The 18986-nt window shown below is 39.1% G+C and overlaps 1 protein-coding gene and 1 long non-coding RNA gene across 2 annotated transcripts; one reads left to right on the forward strand and one right to left on the reverse strand.

Moving 5' to 3' along the window:
• The first annotated feature begins 3578 nt into the window (after positions 1 to 3578).
• LOC113028884 (homeobox protein Hox-A3-like) lies at positions 3579 to 6976 on the forward strand. The gene is made up of 4 exons (XM_080305822.1): positions 3579 to 4443; positions 4925 to 5277; positions 5368 to 5451; positions 5595 to 6976. The coding sequence occupies exons 1-4, from the start codon at positions 4428 to 4430 to the stop codon at positions 5790 to 5792; spliced, it is 651 nt and encodes a 216-aa protein (XP_080161948.1). The 5' UTR covers positions 3579 to 4427; the 3' UTR covers positions 5793 to 6976.
• A 4251-nt stretch (positions 6977 to 11227) lies between these two features.
• LOC145430923 (uncharacterized) lies at positions 11228 to 17972 on the reverse strand. Its single transcript, XR_013911262.1, has 6 exons — positions 17563 to 17972; positions 14665 to 16341; positions 13729 to 13773; positions 13490 to 13610; positions 12388 to 12545; positions 11228 to 11749 (listed from the first exon to the last, which is right to left on the reverse strand). It is a non-coding gene; the product is annotated as an uncharacterized LOC145430923 (long non-coding RNA).
• Positions 17973 to 18986: the final 1014 nt, after the last annotated feature.

The following is an 18986-nucleotide window of genomic DNA, read 5'->3' on the forward strand; positions in this document are numbered from 1 at the left end:
AGTAATTATATAATTAATTGCCCAACACTGGTATTTATACACTGTATTTTGCAGACAGAGTTACAAGACTCTCTCCCAGACCACAGACTCATAATACAAGTCAGAGCTTTATTTAAAAAAAAAAAAACAAAGTTGTGTTTTCAAAATTGGAGTTCAACTTATTTTTACTTCCAATAGTGTTTACATACTACACAGGTCATGAACAAGATTGTTTTTTCATTTTCATTGTGAGTGGGCTAAAGCAGTATTGAAAGTAGTCTAACATAAATGTAAATGCTGTAATTTGATTATTTTAATAAACCATGTAACTTGTATGTAACGTAATGCTTACATATACACACACAGTTACTGTCCCTCCACACATAGGACTCAGTTCTGCTTCTATGCGCCATCTTTGTTTACTCTTTCCCACCCAGGCTTACAGACTTCTGATAGGCCAACATTTCTACACTGTTAGGAATATATCGCCCCCTGCTGCTTTGACATGTTCCTAGCAGCGTTTTCCTTCGTTTTTGGCTTTTATGTGTGGACTGGATGTTTTGTCTGTTTTTTTTTTTTTTGTTTGTTTGTTTTGTTTTTTTTATTATAAACGAAAACAGAAAATCTCAGTTTTCAAAAATACTTGTGTACATGTAGATGTAGCCTAGAGTGCAATCAAATGCACCTGCCTTCAATGAAACCAGCCCAATCACAGCCACTGGCTCACAGCAGTTGTGAAACAAACCCACTCACACATCAGTGGCCATTTCCCACAGTATATGTGGAGGTGAGTTAATATGCAGGTGATACCAGTCTACCATCTTACACAGCTGATTACAAATGTATAAATGACCTCTTGCAGCCTCACTTTGATATCGCTGGTATAAAGAAATGGAAAACCTGCCAGGCAAGACTACAAACAGGTCATTGTCTGTGAGATTACACTTTCTTTTCTTCAGACATCAGTGGTTAAAATGATAAATTCAATCATCCGGTGAACTGTGGTTTACTTGGCTACTTGCTAAGTGCTTTTTTTTTTTTTTTTTTTTAAGTTTTCTAAATGATGAATCAATGAATGAAGATCAATGAGGGATCAATGATTCTTTCAGTCCTGTGCATTCTTACCTACACCACTGTAATCAAACACACCAATATTTACTGTAATGTTTAGGTTATAAACTCAAAGTATTTCAGCAGGCATGAATGACTTCCTGCCTGTCATAGTTTCAGATATAAAGTATTAATATGTGTCGGGCATATCTGGTGTATTATTGTTTTATCCAATAGCTGAATGTTCACTCAGTTAACGATTTATTCATTAAGCTGTATTCAGTTTGTATTTGCTTGCTGAAAGTCTTAGGAAGATAATCACAGAGGCAAAAACTTTCCACGGTATCATCTCAGGTTTCTTAAAATGAAGTTTGAGGTAGGGTTGTTATTTGAGGTATTCCTGGAAAATCTTTGAGGTCCATTTGAAAGCTCCAGATTCTTTAGATTGACTGTCTCATACTTTAATTGTGAATATAGAGGATTGTAGCTCAAGTTAACATGGAAAGATAGAGGTCTAAAGTCTCTAAAACATTCGGATGTTCAGTCTCTGACAGGTTTGGAGACATGTAGAAAGTTCAGTTTTGAATGGGTGAAACTAATATTTTATTCAGTTTCTCAAACACAAGGCAGCTAATATTCTTCATGTACATTATTTTTTACAACTATTGGAACAACAAAATTAAACAAAACACAATTTCATGAATTCATCTCTTAATGTTATATCCAAAACTCTGATGTTCTCTTTCATGACTTTTTAAACTACATCAATTCATCAATGTCAAAGACTTGATATGTTACATTAGTCCTTACTACCAGCTTGCTGAACATAAAGATTCCTTTCAGGTCCTGTTATGATCAAGTCCTAAATGTTATGTGTCAAAGATTTTTGTTGCTTTATAAATTATGTGTAGACTTCTGAGGTCAACCAAGTCTTTACATTAAAGAGTATTTAATAAAAAGGCCAAAAAAGTGGATTTGGTGATTCCTTTGAAGTGGTTTTATTTAGGAACCTAATTGTGCTTTTTTTTTTTTTCTTTTTTTCAGTTCATTCAGAAGTTGTTCCATGTTACTTCCACAATAACTTTGTGTTACTCTGCAAACAATATGACTTCTGTGTCTTTAAAATTACTTCAAATCAAGACATGTCAACACAAACACCTTTACCCTCATTTATCTCTCATGGCCCTGGTGCCATCTGTCTGCATTGACTTGATAATTAATCAGAGGTAGCAGGGTGTGATACAGGAACTCTAAAAGACACATTAGCGTATGTTTAGTGGTCACTGGGTGAACTGGGTGCGTCTCTAATTCTGAATGAGCCAGAGGAGGCCAGATGCATGTGTCTGTGGGTTTATGACGGGCGTTGATGTGGATCGTTAGCCTCGCTTTTGTCGACCTTGGCTTATGTGGTTGTTTTAATTTCACTTCTCACACTTTTACAATGTAGAGGTGAAACTACCATTTGCTACCTTATAAACTCAGTAATGTTCTCCACATCATCACAAATATCTAAATTAGAGGTGTAAGTCATTATTTGTATGTAATATTGGTTTAATTTGGCTTATTTTGAAACATTTTTATACATCAGTTTTCAACAATCATTGAAATAATTCAGATTTCATGCAAAATATATTTAAAGAGCAGCTGTATTTGCTCTGAAACATTTGAAATTATAAACCATGTGCACAAATCTTCTGATAATAGAAAGTAAATTAATCATCGATGCAAACTGGTTGCTTGTCTGAAACAACCAGAGCAGGAAGTTAAATCAAAATCATCTAACACAGATCTAGTTGACATGAAAGCAGAACAAGCTAAACTGTTCTCAACTCATCAGTGAGAAATATCCATAAAAATCATGATTTACACCAGCTGCAGCTCTCAGTCAGCAACTCATCAGTTTTGGTTTTCTTTACTAGATGAGAATTTTTCACATCATAATGTCCACCATGTATTTCAAACACACGAATAAAGATGCAGAGTTTATTTAATTGATTGAATTTCAGTTGCCACTTTCAAAATGTTTCACTTAATAAAGTTAATAAAGACAAAACGAGTGGTCAGCGGTCTTCGTGATATTCAGTGTCAGATTTATTTTAATGATTTGTCCGAGTATGAAAACATTGTTTTGACCTCAACAAGCTGCTGTGGGGGTTTACACAGAGGTGCAACTGAACGCCTGCAGGTCAAATTAACATGAGGATGCATTTGCAAAAATGCTCAATGTGAGTGGAAAGTTCTTTGGGTGATCTAATACTGTGTTAATTGATGCAAACATGGAGTGAGTTCATTTCAGTAATTAGCTGCTAAGTGCTGCTCAAACATGAGCACACCAGTGAGGGAGCCAGTGATGTCCTCACAAAATAATTCTTGTGAGCAGTTTTAACATTTTTATGTGTGAAAACAGTGTGGCAGTTTAGGTCAATTAAAGGAGGCTGAAGAGGAATCGGGGTGGTGTGGTAGAGGACTTCATGTGTAGCTGACTGATAAAGTCCACTTCATTTAAATGTTGTTATAACTTTCAAAGTCAGCAACACATTTATCTGCAATGACTTTTCCTCCAATGAGGACACTAGTATGAAATAAAGCTTCTGTTAAATACTGTTAAAAAAGACTCAGAAATCTCGCTGTGTCATGTCACACCCACCAACTAAAGAAGAGTTTGACCTGTTTTGAGCTCAGGCCTCTCATCACAGGCTGATGTGTGCTTCCTCCTGCACACTGACACAGCTGGTGGATGTAGTTCAGTGGAAAGAAAACAGTTCCTACATTAAAATGTTAATAAAAGTTTGTGGATTTGCATTTGAGTCAGGCATGATTTCTAAAAACTTTGCAGCTGAGGAAAACCTTTGTTACTCTGAGAAATACATCAAGTCCATCTCGTTCCAATTTACTGTAGAGACTTATTTACAAGGAGTCACCAGCCCCTCACCCCACACTTCAAGCCCGCTTGAGTAGAAATTCTGTACCCAGGTTGGAGATCACACTGTCATTTCTTGAAGTATCAGTGATTAAAATATAAAATTTCAGGCATTAAGTGTTTCATATTTTATAAAGTGTGAGCTGGAAGGATTTGGTAAAGCTCATTTGTACGGCTGCTTTCTAACTGTACTTTCTTTTTTCAGACCTGAGAAACAGCATTTTAAAGAAATGTAAATGATGCCAGTTGGTAGAAACAGCCTGACTGCTTGTAAAGTGACTCACAAAAGAAGAAGCTCAACCCCCCCACATTCCTGCCCACACCCACAAACCTCCTTAAAAGCCCAGAATTACTCTTAAGTCCTAAGTCTGTCAGTCTTAAGTCACCTTCCTGCCTGGTTTGGAGCTCTTTCATCAGAGATACTTTCTCCAGTTTTCCTCTTTTAATCACTGGGATTTCAAAGACGGAAGATTATGGGATGCACTTTTCTCCAGGTATGTACTCAGCATTGTTGCCTGGTGAGCTAATATGAACAGAGTTGGCAAACCTCTAAGACAACTTGCAAAAATACTCTTTTACTCTGTGTTGTAAGTCCTAATGGCAGAAGTCACCATTTCTCCCTCCACAGCTGAACAGAGTCCACTTTAAATCCTTTTTGGTTTTAAAGAATGTACAAATATTTTTTTCTACTTTGTGGGAAACCTTTGTGTTTAAGATTCATTGTGTTGATGCTCAGTCATCAGGTAAGTAAATCCCTGAAGGTTGATTCAGTTCATCTGGATGTAATGTTTTCAATGGAAGAAATGTTTTGTGACTTCTTCAGTCTGAGACCTTTTGGGATTTAAGACTCATCAATTTAACCTTTGTTAATTTTTTCTGTTAGAAAGTCAGTCGTGCCAAAACATATCAGCAACTGACCCATGTGGACCATATAGACTTGTGCTTACTTGTCCTCTTGTCTCTTTACCCTCACAGACTCGTGGAGTTCAGGCAGCGGCCCTGAAGGGAGTCTTTCCTTGGAAGAACTCGCTACATGGGCAGAGACTGCTCTAAAAATGGAGATGAGCAAAAAAACCACTGATACCTCTGAGGCTGTTTCCAGTTCAGTCTCAGAGCAGAAACAAGATTTTGCTGTCCCAAGAAGCCAGGATGGCAACATCACTGCCACTCTGCACCATCCCAGCACTGCTCCAGAGAAACCTAAGGCCCGGGTGGTGTTCACAGAGAGGCAGTTGAATATTCTTGTCCATCACTTTAATTTGAAACGTTACTATGAGCCAAGGGAGATTAAACAGCTGGCACAGATGACAGGTCTGACCTACAAACAGGTGAGTGTTTTTCAACTTGTTAGAATCTAAGTAATTGAACTTTGGGTCCATTGTACTGATTAAATGTTTTCTGTTTTCTTCCATGTTTAGGTAAAAACTTGGTTTCAAAACAGACGGAGTAAGTTTAGGAGGAGGTCACATCCTCAGCATGTGAATCAGGGCGTCCCACTTCATGTAAGTATCTCCAATTATTGAAAAGCCCTGTTTCTGATTCTGTCATTATCTGGGGAATTGATTGTATTTAATGAAATGTAATGTCAATAATTTAAAAGAAGTATTCTGGTTTTACTGACAGTGAATCTGTGGTTCAATTTCAGGGAGAGGGACAGCCCCCACTCAGGGAGTTGTATACCCAGCACCTGGAGGTAAACTCAATCACAAATGGTGCATATTATCATCATGCTGTGGACCATTTTGCAGCTGGACCTCAATGGACCTTCCCCACCTCGCCCCGGATGTTTGGCTGGTCAATGCCACCAGGCAACGTCAATAAAGGAGGCTGGAAGTATGACTAAACACTAAAGTTCATCTGAATAATCTGGACCTGGATCAAAGATTTTCCCAGGAATACCTCAAATAACATCCCTAGCTTTGAATACGTCATCTTAAAAAACCCGAGATGATACGTTGAAAAGTTTCTGCCTCTGTGATTATCTTCCTAAGACTCTAACTGTTGGGTTTGCTTTTAATTATTCACAAGTCTGATGTTTGGAGTAAAGCCTCCAAAAAGCATTTTGTCACCTTTTCTACTGTCTGCCCTATGAAACTGAAGTCTTGAAATGAAATGTGCAATATTATTAAATCTTCCCCTTACTGAACACCTGAAATCAGCTCAGTTAAAGTGTAGGATGCTCCTGATGGCCATGTATGTTTGTACCAGGGCTGTGTTGGGATCTGTCAGGGGATGTTACGGATGGGGCATGGTGGCTGGAGGTTGCCAGGTTCTTGCTCACAATCCCACCATGATCATGACTGGGAAGCGTACCAGCAACCAGGCGCCTTGCAGCAGGAGCACGGTGGTGTCCAGCAGAGCCTGAGTGGAGCTGTCAGAACAAAGGAGCTGCAGGAATGAAACATCAAGTCAATAAATGAGCAGCACTGAGTCTAATAATCCATGTAATGTTGCCTTTGAGAGTTTCTGAAAAGCATTATGCCATGAGGTGTTTTTCAATCTCCTGAATGTGAGCAAAGAAATTCAAAGTGAATACAGATTAATGAATAAATCATTAACTGAATGAACGTGGATTGATATTGTACATTCAGCTATTAGATGATGATAACACCAGAGGTGCCCAACCCAATCTAACACTGTATATCTGAAACTATGACAGGCACGAAGTCATTCATGCCTGTCATATATCATCCACCTGGTCCTTACACAGTTTCTCTCTGATTTCTCAGACTTTTTATCTGATTTAGTTCTCAGCTCAGATAAAATAATTATTGTGGGTGATTTTAACATCCATGTAGATGCTAAGAATGACAGCCTCAATATGGCATTTAATCTGTTATTAGGCTCAATTGGCTTCTCTCAAAATGTAAAAGAACCCACCCACCACTTTAATCGCACTCTAGATCAGTGGTTCTTAACCTTGTTGGAGGTACCGAACCCCACCAGTTTCATATGTGCAGTCACTGAACCCCTCTTTAGTGAAAAATAAAATATGATTTTTTTTTTTTTTTTTTTTTCCAAATTCAAGACACAGATATGTTTTTTTACTGGTGCACAAAATGAGCCGTGCATGTCAAGGCGGAGGCTCTGCCGAACCCCTGAGACTGACTCACCGAAACCCTAGGGTTTGATCGAACCCAGGTTAAGAACCACTGCTCTCGATCTTGTTTTAACATATGGCATAGAAACTGAACATTTAACAGTGTTTCCTGAAAACCCTCTCCTGTCTGATCATTTCATGATAGCATTTACATTTACAATAATTGATTATACAGATACTCTGGATACTGTAGCTCCTGTGAAAACTAAGGTCTCAAATCAGAAGTACCTGACTCCGTGGTGTAATTATCAAACACATAGCCTAAAGCAGGTAACTCGTAAGCTGGAGAGGAAATAGTGTGTCACAAATTTAGAGGATCATCATTTAGCCTGGAGACATAGTTTGCTGCTTTATAAGAAAGCCCTCTGCAAAGCCAGAACATCTTACTATTCATCACTGATTGAAGAAAATAAGAACAACCCCAGGTTTCTCTTCAGCACTGTAGCCAGGCTGACAAAAAGTCAGAGCTCTTTTGAGCCAACCATCCCTTTAACGTTAACTAGTACTGACTTCATGAACTTCTTCACAAATAAAATTTTTATCATTAGAGAAAAAATTACCAATAATCATCCCACAGATGTAATATTATCTACAGCTACTCTTAGTACCATTGATGTTAAGTTAGACTCTTTTTCTCTAATTGATCTTTCTGAGTTAACTTCAATAATTACTTTCTCCAAACCATCAACGTGTCTTTTAGACCCCATTCCTACAAAACTGCTCAAAGAAGTCCTGCTATTAATTAATTCTTCGATCTTAAATATGATCAACCTATCTCTAATGATCGGCTATGTACCACAGGCCTTCAAGCTGGCTGTAGTTAAACTTTAACTCAAAAAGCCATCTCTAGACCCAGCAGTCTTAGCTAATTATAGGCCAATCTCCAACCTTCCTTTCATATCAAAAATCCTTGAAAGAGTAGTTGTCAAACAGCTAACAGATCATCTGCAGAGGAATGGTTTATTTGAAGAGTTTCAGTCAGGTTTCAGAGCTCATCACAGCACAGAAACAGCTTTAGTGAAGGTTACAAATGATCTTCTTATGGCCTCTGACAGTGGACTCATCTCTGTGCTTGTCCTGCTAGACTTAGTGCAGCGTTCGATACTGTTGACCATAATCAAATCAATCAATCAATCAAAATGTATTTATATAGCACATTTTTAAAGCCCGAAGTACACCAAAGTGCTTTCCAGTAAAATCATGATACAGATAAAAATCACAATATAAAATATAAATTACAGATATAAATAAAATATAAAATAATTACATAATCTAAATGCAAAGCCAGATGTAAATTATCCTAATTCGCCTTGAATGCCAGGTTAAACAAATACGTTTTTAAACGTGATTTAAAAGACTGAATGGAGTCTGATGCGCGAATATGAAGAGGAAGAGTATTCCATAACCTGGGTGCAGCAATGGCAAAGGCACGGTCTCCTCTGGTCTTCAGCCGAGACCTAGGTTGCACTAAGAGCAGTTGGCCCGATGATCTTAGTGCTCTCTGAGGGCTATACAGACAGAGGAGATCAGCTAGGTAGTCAGGTGCCATATTGTTTTGAATTTTATAAGTAAACAATAAAATTTTAAAATCAATTCGGTATTTAATAGGAAGCCAGTGTAAATTTGCCAGAACAGGGGTGATAGAATCGTACTTTCTAGTGCCGGTCAAGAGACGTGCTGCGGCATTTTGGACCAGCTGCAAACGCTGAAGAAGAGAAGATTGTAGGCCCAAGTAGAGAGAATTACAATAATCCAGTCTTGGAGTGATGAAAGCATGAATGAGTTTCTCCAGATCTTTGTGTGGTATGTAAGGTTTAGCCTTAGAAATTAGGCATAGTTGGTCAAAGCTGGTTTTTGCCACAGTAGAGACCTGTTTATCTAGTTTGAAGGAACTATCCATGAAAACTCCACGATTCCTAGCAGCATCAGTGAGGTGGTTAGCAACAGGCCCGAATGTGCCAGTCAGTTGTCCCAGAGGCATATTTCTATCAAAATCAATAATTTCTGTCTTCTTTTCATTTAAAGTAAGAAAGTTACGTGATAACCAGTCTTTGACATCGCTCAGACAATCAAACAGAGGATGTAGTGAAGATGAAACATCCCCAGTCAGGTGGAGGTAGATTTATATCCTATTAGAGCGATTAGAACATGCTGTAGGTATTACAGGTACTGCGCTGCAGTGGTTTGTATCATATCTATCTAATAGACTCCAATTTGTGCATGTAAATGGAGAGTCCTCTTCGCACACTGAGGTTAATTATGGAGTTCCACAGGGTTCAGTGCTAGGACCAATTCTGTTTACATTATACATGCTTCCCTTAGGCAGCATCATTAGAAGACATAGCATACATTTTCACTGCTATGCAGATGACACCCAGCTCAATCTGTCCATGAAGCCAGATAACACACACCAAACTGCAGGAATGTCTTAAAGACATAAAGATGGCCGCTAACTTTCTGCTTCTTAATTCAGATCAAACTGAGGTTATTGTACTCGGCCCTGAAAATCTTAGAAATATGGCATCTAACCAGATTCTTACTCTGGATGGCATTACCTTGGCCTCCAGTAACACTGTGAGGAACCTTGGAGTCATTTTTGACCAGGACATGTCCTTCAACGCACATATTAAACAAATATGTAAGACTGCTTTCTTCCATTTGTGCAACATCTCTAAAGTTAGAAATATGCTGTCTCTTAGTGACGCTGAAAAACTAGCTCATGCATTTATTACTTCCAGGCTGGACTACTGTAATTCATTATTATCAGGATGTCCTAAAAACTCGCTGAAAAGCCTTCAGCTAATCCAAAATGCTGCAGCAAGAGTCCTGACAGGGACTAGAAAGAGAGAGCATATTTCTCCTGTTTTGGCTTCCCTTCATTGGCTTCCTGTTAAATCCAGAATTGAATTCAAAATGCTGCTCCTCACATGCAAGGTCTTAAATAATCAGACCCCATCTTATCTTAATGACCTTGTAGTACCATATCACCCTATTAGAGCACTTCGCTCTCGCTCTGCAGGCCTACTTGTTGTTCCTAGAGTATTTAAAAGTAGACTGGGAGGGAGAGCCTTCAGTTTTCAGGCCCCTCTTCTGTGGAACCAGCTTCCAGTTTGGATTCGGGAGAAAGACACTACTTTCAAGATTAGGCTTAAAACTTTCCTTTTTGCTAAAGCATATAGTTAGGGCTGGACCAGGTGACCCTGAATCCTCCCTTAGTTATGCTGCAATAGACGTAGGCTGCCGGGGATTCCCATGATGCATTCAGTTTTTCCTTTCCAGTCACCTTTCTCACTCAGTATGTGTTAATAGACGTCTCTGCATTGAATCATATCTGTTATTAACCTCTGTCTCTCCTCCACAGCATGTCTTTTATCCTGTCTTCCTTCTCTCACCCCAACCGGTCGCAGCAGATGGCCCCACCCCTCCCTGAGCCTGGTTCTGCCGGAGGTTTCTTCCTGTTAAAAGGGAGTTTTTCCTTCCCACTGTCGCCAAAGTGCTTGCTCATAGGGGGTCATATGATTGTTGGGTTTTTCTCTGTACCTATGAAGCGCCTTGAGGCGACTTTTGTTGTGATTTGGCGCTATATAAATAAAATTGAATTGAACTGAATTGAATTGCTCAAATACTTTGAGTTTATCATCTAAATGTTACAAACAAACTTGGTGTGTTCGATTACAGTACCGTCATTCTCTCAAGAAATTACAGCCAGAATTCCTCCTGATGATGTCACATTTTCAAGAAATGTTAAACAGAACATGCACTGTAAAAAAAAAAAAAAAAAAAAACTGTCAAATTTACGGTAAAATACCGGCAGCTGTGGTTGCCAGGAATATACGGTGAAAAAAATGTGGAATCTGTAAAAGACAATACGGTATACTGGTTTTGTAACCCTAAATTTTAAGGTAGACAACGTATTATTTTACCAAAAATCATGATAGAAAAAAACAAATATATTTGTCAATTATACAGCAATTTAATGTAAAAAAAAAATGCAACTTTCCATAGCTTTTTACGGATATTTGCAGTAAAAAAAAAAAGTTATAATGTAATATTATTTACAGTAATTTGTTGTTAATTTAACAGTAATAGGATAGACCCTATTATTGTAAATAACTGTACAAATAACAGAAATATGTTAAACCTTATTAAAACCTTTGACAGTAAAAGACACAGTGAAATTGTATAACAAATTACAGCATTTTATTTTGACCAGATACATTTTACGGTAAATTCCTGGCAATCACAGCTGCCGGTATTTTACCGCTAAAAATACAGTACAATATGAGGAACATAAATGGTTTACCGTACATTTTACATTTGCAACCGCTAAATATAGAAAAATCTAAAGATGCTCATATACAACCAAGGTAGTGAATATTACTGATAAACAATGAGAAAATTTGACATACCATTTGAAAACAGACTAAACATATTATTTTCTCTATTCCTACAAAACAGCATAGATCCTGAGAATACAGCATGTGTCCATATATATGGCTGGTAATCCATGGAGGAATGAATAAACATGAAACAAAATATTACCTGCCCCTGACCTATCAACAGTAATGAGTCACTGGGTCCTGCCTTGGTGAAGGAAAGGACTCAGTGGAGTTTCTAATGCGCATGGTGTCGAAGATACAAGCTCTGCAGGAGTACTTCAATGTCCATCAGGAGTTCACTTTGGACTGGCAGGATCCCCTCTGCAGCAAAAAATTGACAAAGTTTGATCAGTGCTTGAGCACAATGCACAGAAATGAACAAAACGTGCTGCCAAAAACAGATCTAATGATAAATGATTTCTTAAGTGTAAAATATACAGTTCTTAAAGGATAGTTATTGTCAAAATGCAACTTGGGCTGTTTTTTTGGTTTTTTCTACTGTAAACGAGACAAACATATATCTAAAAGCATAATTACGACAAACGAGCCGTTTTTGAGATTGACCGTGATTTTGTTTTGTGGTCAATAGCCAGTGGATGGGAATACTAGGGGGCCGGGGCATAAATTTGAGCGCATCAAAATCGATACAGTAAAAAAAACAGCCCAGGTTCCATTTTGGCAATAGTTATCCTTTAAATCTACTTATGTAAAAGTGATACATGGACAACGCAGCCCTAATCACAATCATAATTTGTTGGAAAACGTATTTAAGTTTCCTATTGATTTATCATAGAACTTGAACTTAATGGCAGAATGCATGGTGATGAGACCTATCATTCAATCTACATTTTATAGTGTATGAAACTGCTCACCTGGACATGAACCTGAGCTTGGCTGATTAAGATTAGTGTCTCCTGTCCATCTTTCTTTAGCAAAACTTGAATAATACCACTGCTTACCTCTTATTGAAACTTTGGGTGCAGACTTAATTGAAGAGCCTCGTATAAACAGGCAGGGTGTGATGTTTAGGGAAACCAAAGAATACAGCCGCCATCATTTCTGCCAGAAGACTCATGGGGTGCAACGAAGCTTTCATTGTAGACTGGCTAGATACCTTCTGCATTCAGAAAGAAAACAAGAAGGGCATACACCATAAACAATAATAACTGACAAAAATAATGAGACAAGAAATTAAAGTAACAAAATAAGTGCAAATCAAGTTTCCCTGTGTTGCAGTGTAGCTGAATGTTTTTCAACAATTTGATTTACGGTAAAACACATACCAAATATTTTCAGCCAAGGTTTGTTTCAATCTTTAGCATGTTTTTCCTGCCATTGTCTTGAAACTGTTTCATCTGTCCCTCTCATTTGATGCTGTTTACAAAAACAAAACAGCAATATTGTAAAGGGAAAAAGGAAAATGAATTTAATGGAGAAAAAAGATTATGACCTGAAATCTCACCATTTCCTGAGAGTCACAGTGTCAGGGTCCTGGGACTGGGCGACCCAGGATCCCTGAGCAGTCATGTATTATATTATTATTATTATTATTATTATATGTATTTTGGTATTGCTGCTGCTCTCCTCCATGATTGTAGATGTGAGTGTGTGTGTTATGTCTGCGGGGATGCTTGGAGGATGGAGCTCAGCCACCTGCAGGCCTGAGGGGTGTGGCCCTGCGGAAGGACTGGCCACACCCGAAGCCACACACCTGCCGCTGATCAGGGCTCGTCGGGGGAGCTACTTAGGAGAGTCTTGGAGCTGTGTGTGTGTGTGTGTGTGTGTGTGTGTGTGCGTGCGCGCGCGTGTGCGTGTGCGTGTGCGTGTGCGTGCGTGCGTGCGTGCGCGCGCGTGCCCGCAGTTGTAAGTGTCCTGACGGCTGCGTCTTTTGTTTCCCGCAGGAGGAGCGTGGAAGACACGGGAGCAGCGAGCACCGGGGGGTGCTGACACGGGAGCGGAGAGCACAGAAACACGGACTATTCACGGGGAGACACGACACGGGAGTCTGGGAGAACACGGGGATTTATTGTTACTTTCTACCATCACTGTAAATAAACGCACTGTTTATACACAGAGTACCACGCCTGGGTCCTCCTTCCCCACTCCTTCCACGGTGTGCCATGCCATACCGTGACACACAGGTCCTTTGAGTATCCTTATGGTTTCTGCTCAAATTCAGTGTCTGAAAAGGGCAGGAACAAAACAAACCTTTTTAATCATAATAAAGACAAAATAAGATTTAGAGACAGACAACAAAGAAATGTGTAAAATATCTTCTTGAATCTGTTTACTTTACTAACCTTGAAAGAGACTCTTGGGTCTTAGCTGTGCCACCACCCTTAAGCCTTAAAACACATGCATCAGAAAACCAATGCAACAAAATTTCAGATGTCCTTCACTGACATTTTTATTGTCTTGAACATATTTTGACCTCCACACACTTGCTGCTAGTCAAATATATTGCTTTAATCAAATAAAGGCAAAACAAGCATCTAAAGCTTCTCCTGGCATTATGAAAAGAAGAAAGCCAAAACTGCTTAAGCTCTACACTTAAAGTCAACTAACAAATGTATATTAACCATTGTCAGGAAAACATGAATTTGACCAAGCACATAAGCTTGTGACATCACTTTTGCAGAAACGTACAGCTACAAAATGCTATAATAACAGTTAAAGTCAAGTAATGTTTGTAACAGACAGTGCTGTTTAAATTTCAATGTTAACAGTTCAGTGCAACACTTAACTTGTTTGCTAATTAGGGCAATACAAAATTCAAATAGTTTAAACTCTGTTGTATAGAATATAGAACATCTCTGAAACATCAAAAGTACAGTTCTCAGTAACAATCCCTAGTTAGAGGGATTGTTTAAAGATGTATGGTCAAAACCTCTGAAAAGCATGCCTGTGATAACAGAAATCAGGTAAGAGCACAGTACTCAATATCAGCTGGGATAACTGAAAACATAAACAACACAGTAGTTCCCAGTCAAGGTACAGTTAAGCTGACTGTACCGATCTGTTCAAAATGTCTTTAAACGGTCTCTCGCCACTCGTGATCAGAGAGATCGGCGATGAGGGTGAGTACTCTTGGGTTCACATGCAGTGTCTTTTTCTTAGTTTTTTCAACTTTTGTTCCCTTCTCTGGGTTAATGTTGAAGAAACACCTTGATAAACACAATAATCCATAATAAAACACTATACAATGAAAAAAAAAAAGGGAAAAGTAAAAGAATTACCTCTGAAGAAATTCAAGTGTGGAGCCAAGTTCCAGGGGATAGTGGATGTTCAGGCAGTAGTAGCTACCAAGCATAAGACAGATTGCAGAGATGAAGTCAGTATTTGGTCATTTACAACTTTGTGGTCAATGCTGAGCATGAACAGTCTCGATGCAAAGAAGGAGGATCCTTGGAATGAAATACAAGTGTAAAAAAATTTAACTGTAAAACCCCCTTTACTATTCAAATGTGTCTTAAAATAGTGAAAGTGCAGACATTTAATATAGCGTATCCTTACATTAGCTTAGGTTCTGTGCACTTCTGTGCACACTGTACTGATTTTCAATTCACCACAAACAATGATACATGGTGTCACAGGCAGGCTTTCCACTTGGACTTCTTTTGCCAGACATGTTTCATCAACATAGTGGAAGAGGGTCTCCTCTTTTTCATCGAAATAGGAGCATTATATCTTTCAGGTCTTCTGAGCAGCCCTTCAGCTGTCCCCTCTGCATTCGAAGCTTTATGACAGCCTCCAAGACACGCTTGCTCTTGTCTGCACAAGTGGCTTTCAGAAAGTCCAGAAGCCATTTTCCCTTCTTTTCCAGACTGGTGAGGAAAGTTTCTTTCAGCGGTACCCCAGTAAGTTCTTCAAAATGGACTGTCATTCCAATCGCCTGAAACAAAAAAGGCTACTCTTCTTTGAGGGTTTGCTGTTTATTGCTTTGCGCTGAGAGTAGTAGGTGCATTTCATTAGAGTTTTTACTTCTTCATGACTGAAGCTTGTCTGTTCACTGAGAATCTTCATACGTTCTTTCTTCTGCTGGGTTTCCAGTGTCTCACTGACTGGCAAAAACTTCATGTCCCACTTTATGCAGCCATATGTGTCTTGAACAGATGCTCGCTTTTCAGGTGTCACTTCATCAGTGTCATCTGATCCTCCCTGTTTGCGCTTCTGTAACACTGGTGAAGTAGACCTCTTCACATTTTCAATTCGTGCCTGAATCTGTTTTACCAAAGAGTGGTACCCCTGTCCTACCACATCCCCCTCTATGACATCCTGCAGTGACTTGGGATACATCGCAACCAGTTTTTTTGCAATTTCAGTCGAGGCTCTTCTACTTGGAGAGGCACAGGCTTTCATCATCTCCTTCACAATGATGCGGATCATCTCCCTCCGCAATCGAGGCGTTGGTTTTTTCTCTCTCTGAAGACACTGGATCAAGTCTTCTGGAAAATCTTCACTTGGAATTCTAAAGTTATCTACCCAGTCTAGAGAATATATTGGACTGGGTGAGGGGGAGGCAGAAAATGAGGAGCAAGAAGATAGAGACGATATGCTGGCCTGGCTTGAAATTTCCATATTTGGTGCTGTAAAACAATATCACAAACAATAGATTAATTGTACTTTTTGGACCTTGGCCAAAGCATAATAGAAAAAACAGAAAGCCCTTCGTGGCTATTGTGCAATGAAATCATAATACTTACTGGTTTGTTTCCAGGCAGCCAGCAGTTTTCTTGCCTGAACTGGTCTCAGGACAGAGTTCAGATCAGTCTCACTGATGAACTGCAAGTCCTCAGATGTCTCCACTCCTAATGATTGTAGTGCCTCCAGTACAATTTCAAGGATTAAGGCCGACAGGTCCGGCAGCACCTTAGTAATGGAACTCCTTATGCTGTCCCCCATTTCCGAGATGTCTGATAAAAGAATGTGAATAAAGGTCAATTTACACCAAGTGGTACCTTTGGTCTTAAAACATGAAGCTGATCTTGCTTGATACTACACTTTTATACAGTGTTTCGTAAGTACCAAACTAACAGCACCATTATTGTGACAGCACACTGTGTTTCAATGGAACCATTTGGTACCCATACTTCATGTAAGATGTTAATGGATAGAAATCAATTAAGTCAATGATGTTCACACACTGCATCTTTTCTTTTTCCTTTCTTACTGAGTGCAGATGATACTGAGAATGGTATTCTGTAACGTGCACCGACACCAGAAAATAAACACTGTCATTCTTAATCAAAATGAGAACTACTTCTCCAAACTCAACAGAGTCAGAGCCCCCTGTGACAAGGAAGTGTCCTTTCTTGTACTGTGTTCCCTTGTACATCATTTCTACTGTGACCTTTGTATTGGTTTCAGTAAAGTCAAACATTTGAACTGCTTCTTGAATGGCTTTACTGTACAGCACTGAGTAAAATGGAGAACCATCTTTGACTTTCAAGACAGATTGACACAATGACCCTGCTGCAAGATAGGCTTGAAACATCTGATGTCTTTCAGAGAGTGTATGGCAGAGGTTTTTGAAATTTTTCAGATTTCTGGCACACCTCTTGAAATAACTGTGCTTACTTTCAAAGCGCATTGTCCATAATCTTATCAGTGGGCCAAATTTCAGAATCAGTGCTGGGTAATGGCGTAGAAAATGGTGTTTTGGTCTCAGGTTGCATTCTGGGAACAGAGCTTTTCTTGACTCTAAATATTCTTGAATAAGAATATCAAGATATGCTACCTGAGCCACTGAAATTTTCTGAGCACACACCATGTCTACAATATCTTTCAGCTGCAGAGTTAAGTTCCACACATCATCTGTGGGGTCTGTCACTATGTCACCAACTATGAGAGGCAGCAATTGGAGGAAGTTCCAGTTCTGTATAGCCTGTCCTGAGAGTTTAGCTGCTTGAGGACTGACCTCAGATGGCTTTGTAGAAGCATCAGAGGCATGGTAACTAAACTGTTTGATGCGTCGGTTCAGAGTGGAGTAAGTGAACCATGCTTTTTTCTTTATGAAGTATTTCAGATACAGTGCCACATCATAAGCCAAAACTCCCTCAAAGATATCATGACCTAGACATGGTGGCAAGCCTGGCATACAAACGTTGAAGTATTTCAGTGAATTGAACTCTGACCTGAACTTCACTCCTTCGACGTCTGGTGTATTGTCAATCTGGAGGCGATCAACAGCAGAGTTGTAGTTCTCTTTGGTACGTTCTGGTCCACACAGATTTGGGTCAGCACCCTGAAATTCAGATTTCATTATCAGGCAGTACCTGCAGAACTTTGAAGAACTAAAGTTTTCAGTGAAGCCACCAATACAGTGAGAACCCAGATTATCACCAGCAATGCAAAACAAAGTTCCTTTGACTCTAGTTTCATCTGATGCAACAATCCCACTGTTCTCCAATTCTTTCAAGTCTGCCAGTAATTCAGAGAACACATTAGCATGACCAAACTCTTTAAAATCTTTCTCCCTGCACAGTAAGACAAGAGACATGTGATCTGTGTCTGAGCGTACATGAAGTGGCAAGTTTGCCACTGATGCATACAGCTAATACCTTGTGTTTTGTCCTTGCAGAGCCTAAAGGGTTAGCGACTTCAAAGGCATCCTGGTAGAGTACTAGCTTGAGACATGATGGGTTTTGACCAAAAAAATCATTTGATTTAAACAGCTTACTATCACTTATGTCACACAGAAAATCAGCAGGAGGCTCAGTAGAGGGCTCTTCTGATTTCTGCCACAGATCAGACTCTAGCAGACATCTCAAAGTCTCTCTTAAAGGCACATAATAGGCAAACCTATCTTTTCTGTTTTCATCTCTCCCTAAAAATATTTTCTTTGGTTCCACATAGTTGAAGGCTTTTTTAAAGGTCTGAGCTCTGGAGTGCACTGTCCTCAATGGCCCGGTATAACATGCAGAAAAAAGATCATAGCTTTTGACAGACTCGCAGACTTTGTTGATGTCCTCCTCTGATAATGATGTGTCATCTTTTAACAGTGATGCAAGTTTACCCAAACTGTATGTCTGTCCCAACTCATGTATGTTCTGCATTTCCTCCACAATGTTCTGTTTGGTTGAAGCAGGCAGTAGAAACTGACCCTGCAATTTTAAGTAGAATAGTGAAACGTTTCTCAGAAAAAGATCACAGAATTCAGGGGGCATTTCCATGTTATCTTCATCTGTAATAGACTGTGCAGCAGGCTCGGAAATCAAGGGTACAAAGTCATCTGATGTGGTTGAAACAGATGATGATTGACATGCAGACTCTCTATATAAATCACCAATGCTGCTGTCTGAAAACTCTGTGTTTACGTGACGTGAGCAGTAAAAGATGATTTAACTATTTATTTGTTTTCACAGAAAATATTTATAATTTCAACATTTTATTACAGTAAAAAACAAAGTTTTATCCAGTCTCACAATTAACGGTTATTCAATCTATTTAATACAGTAAAAGGAAGTTTTTGGTTTTAAGCTCCATTACCGTTGGAATTTGACGGTGTTTTACTGTATATTTTACTGACTTTTGTTACAGTGTGGTCTGGTAACTTTAT

The sequence above is a fragment of the Astatotilapia calliptera genome, chromosome 9, assembly GCF_964374335.1.
Source record: "Astatotilapia calliptera chromosome 9, fAstCal68.1, whole genome shotgun sequence".
NCBI lineage: Eukaryota > Metazoa > Chordata > Actinopteri > Cichliformes > Cichlidae > Astatotilapia > Astatotilapia calliptera.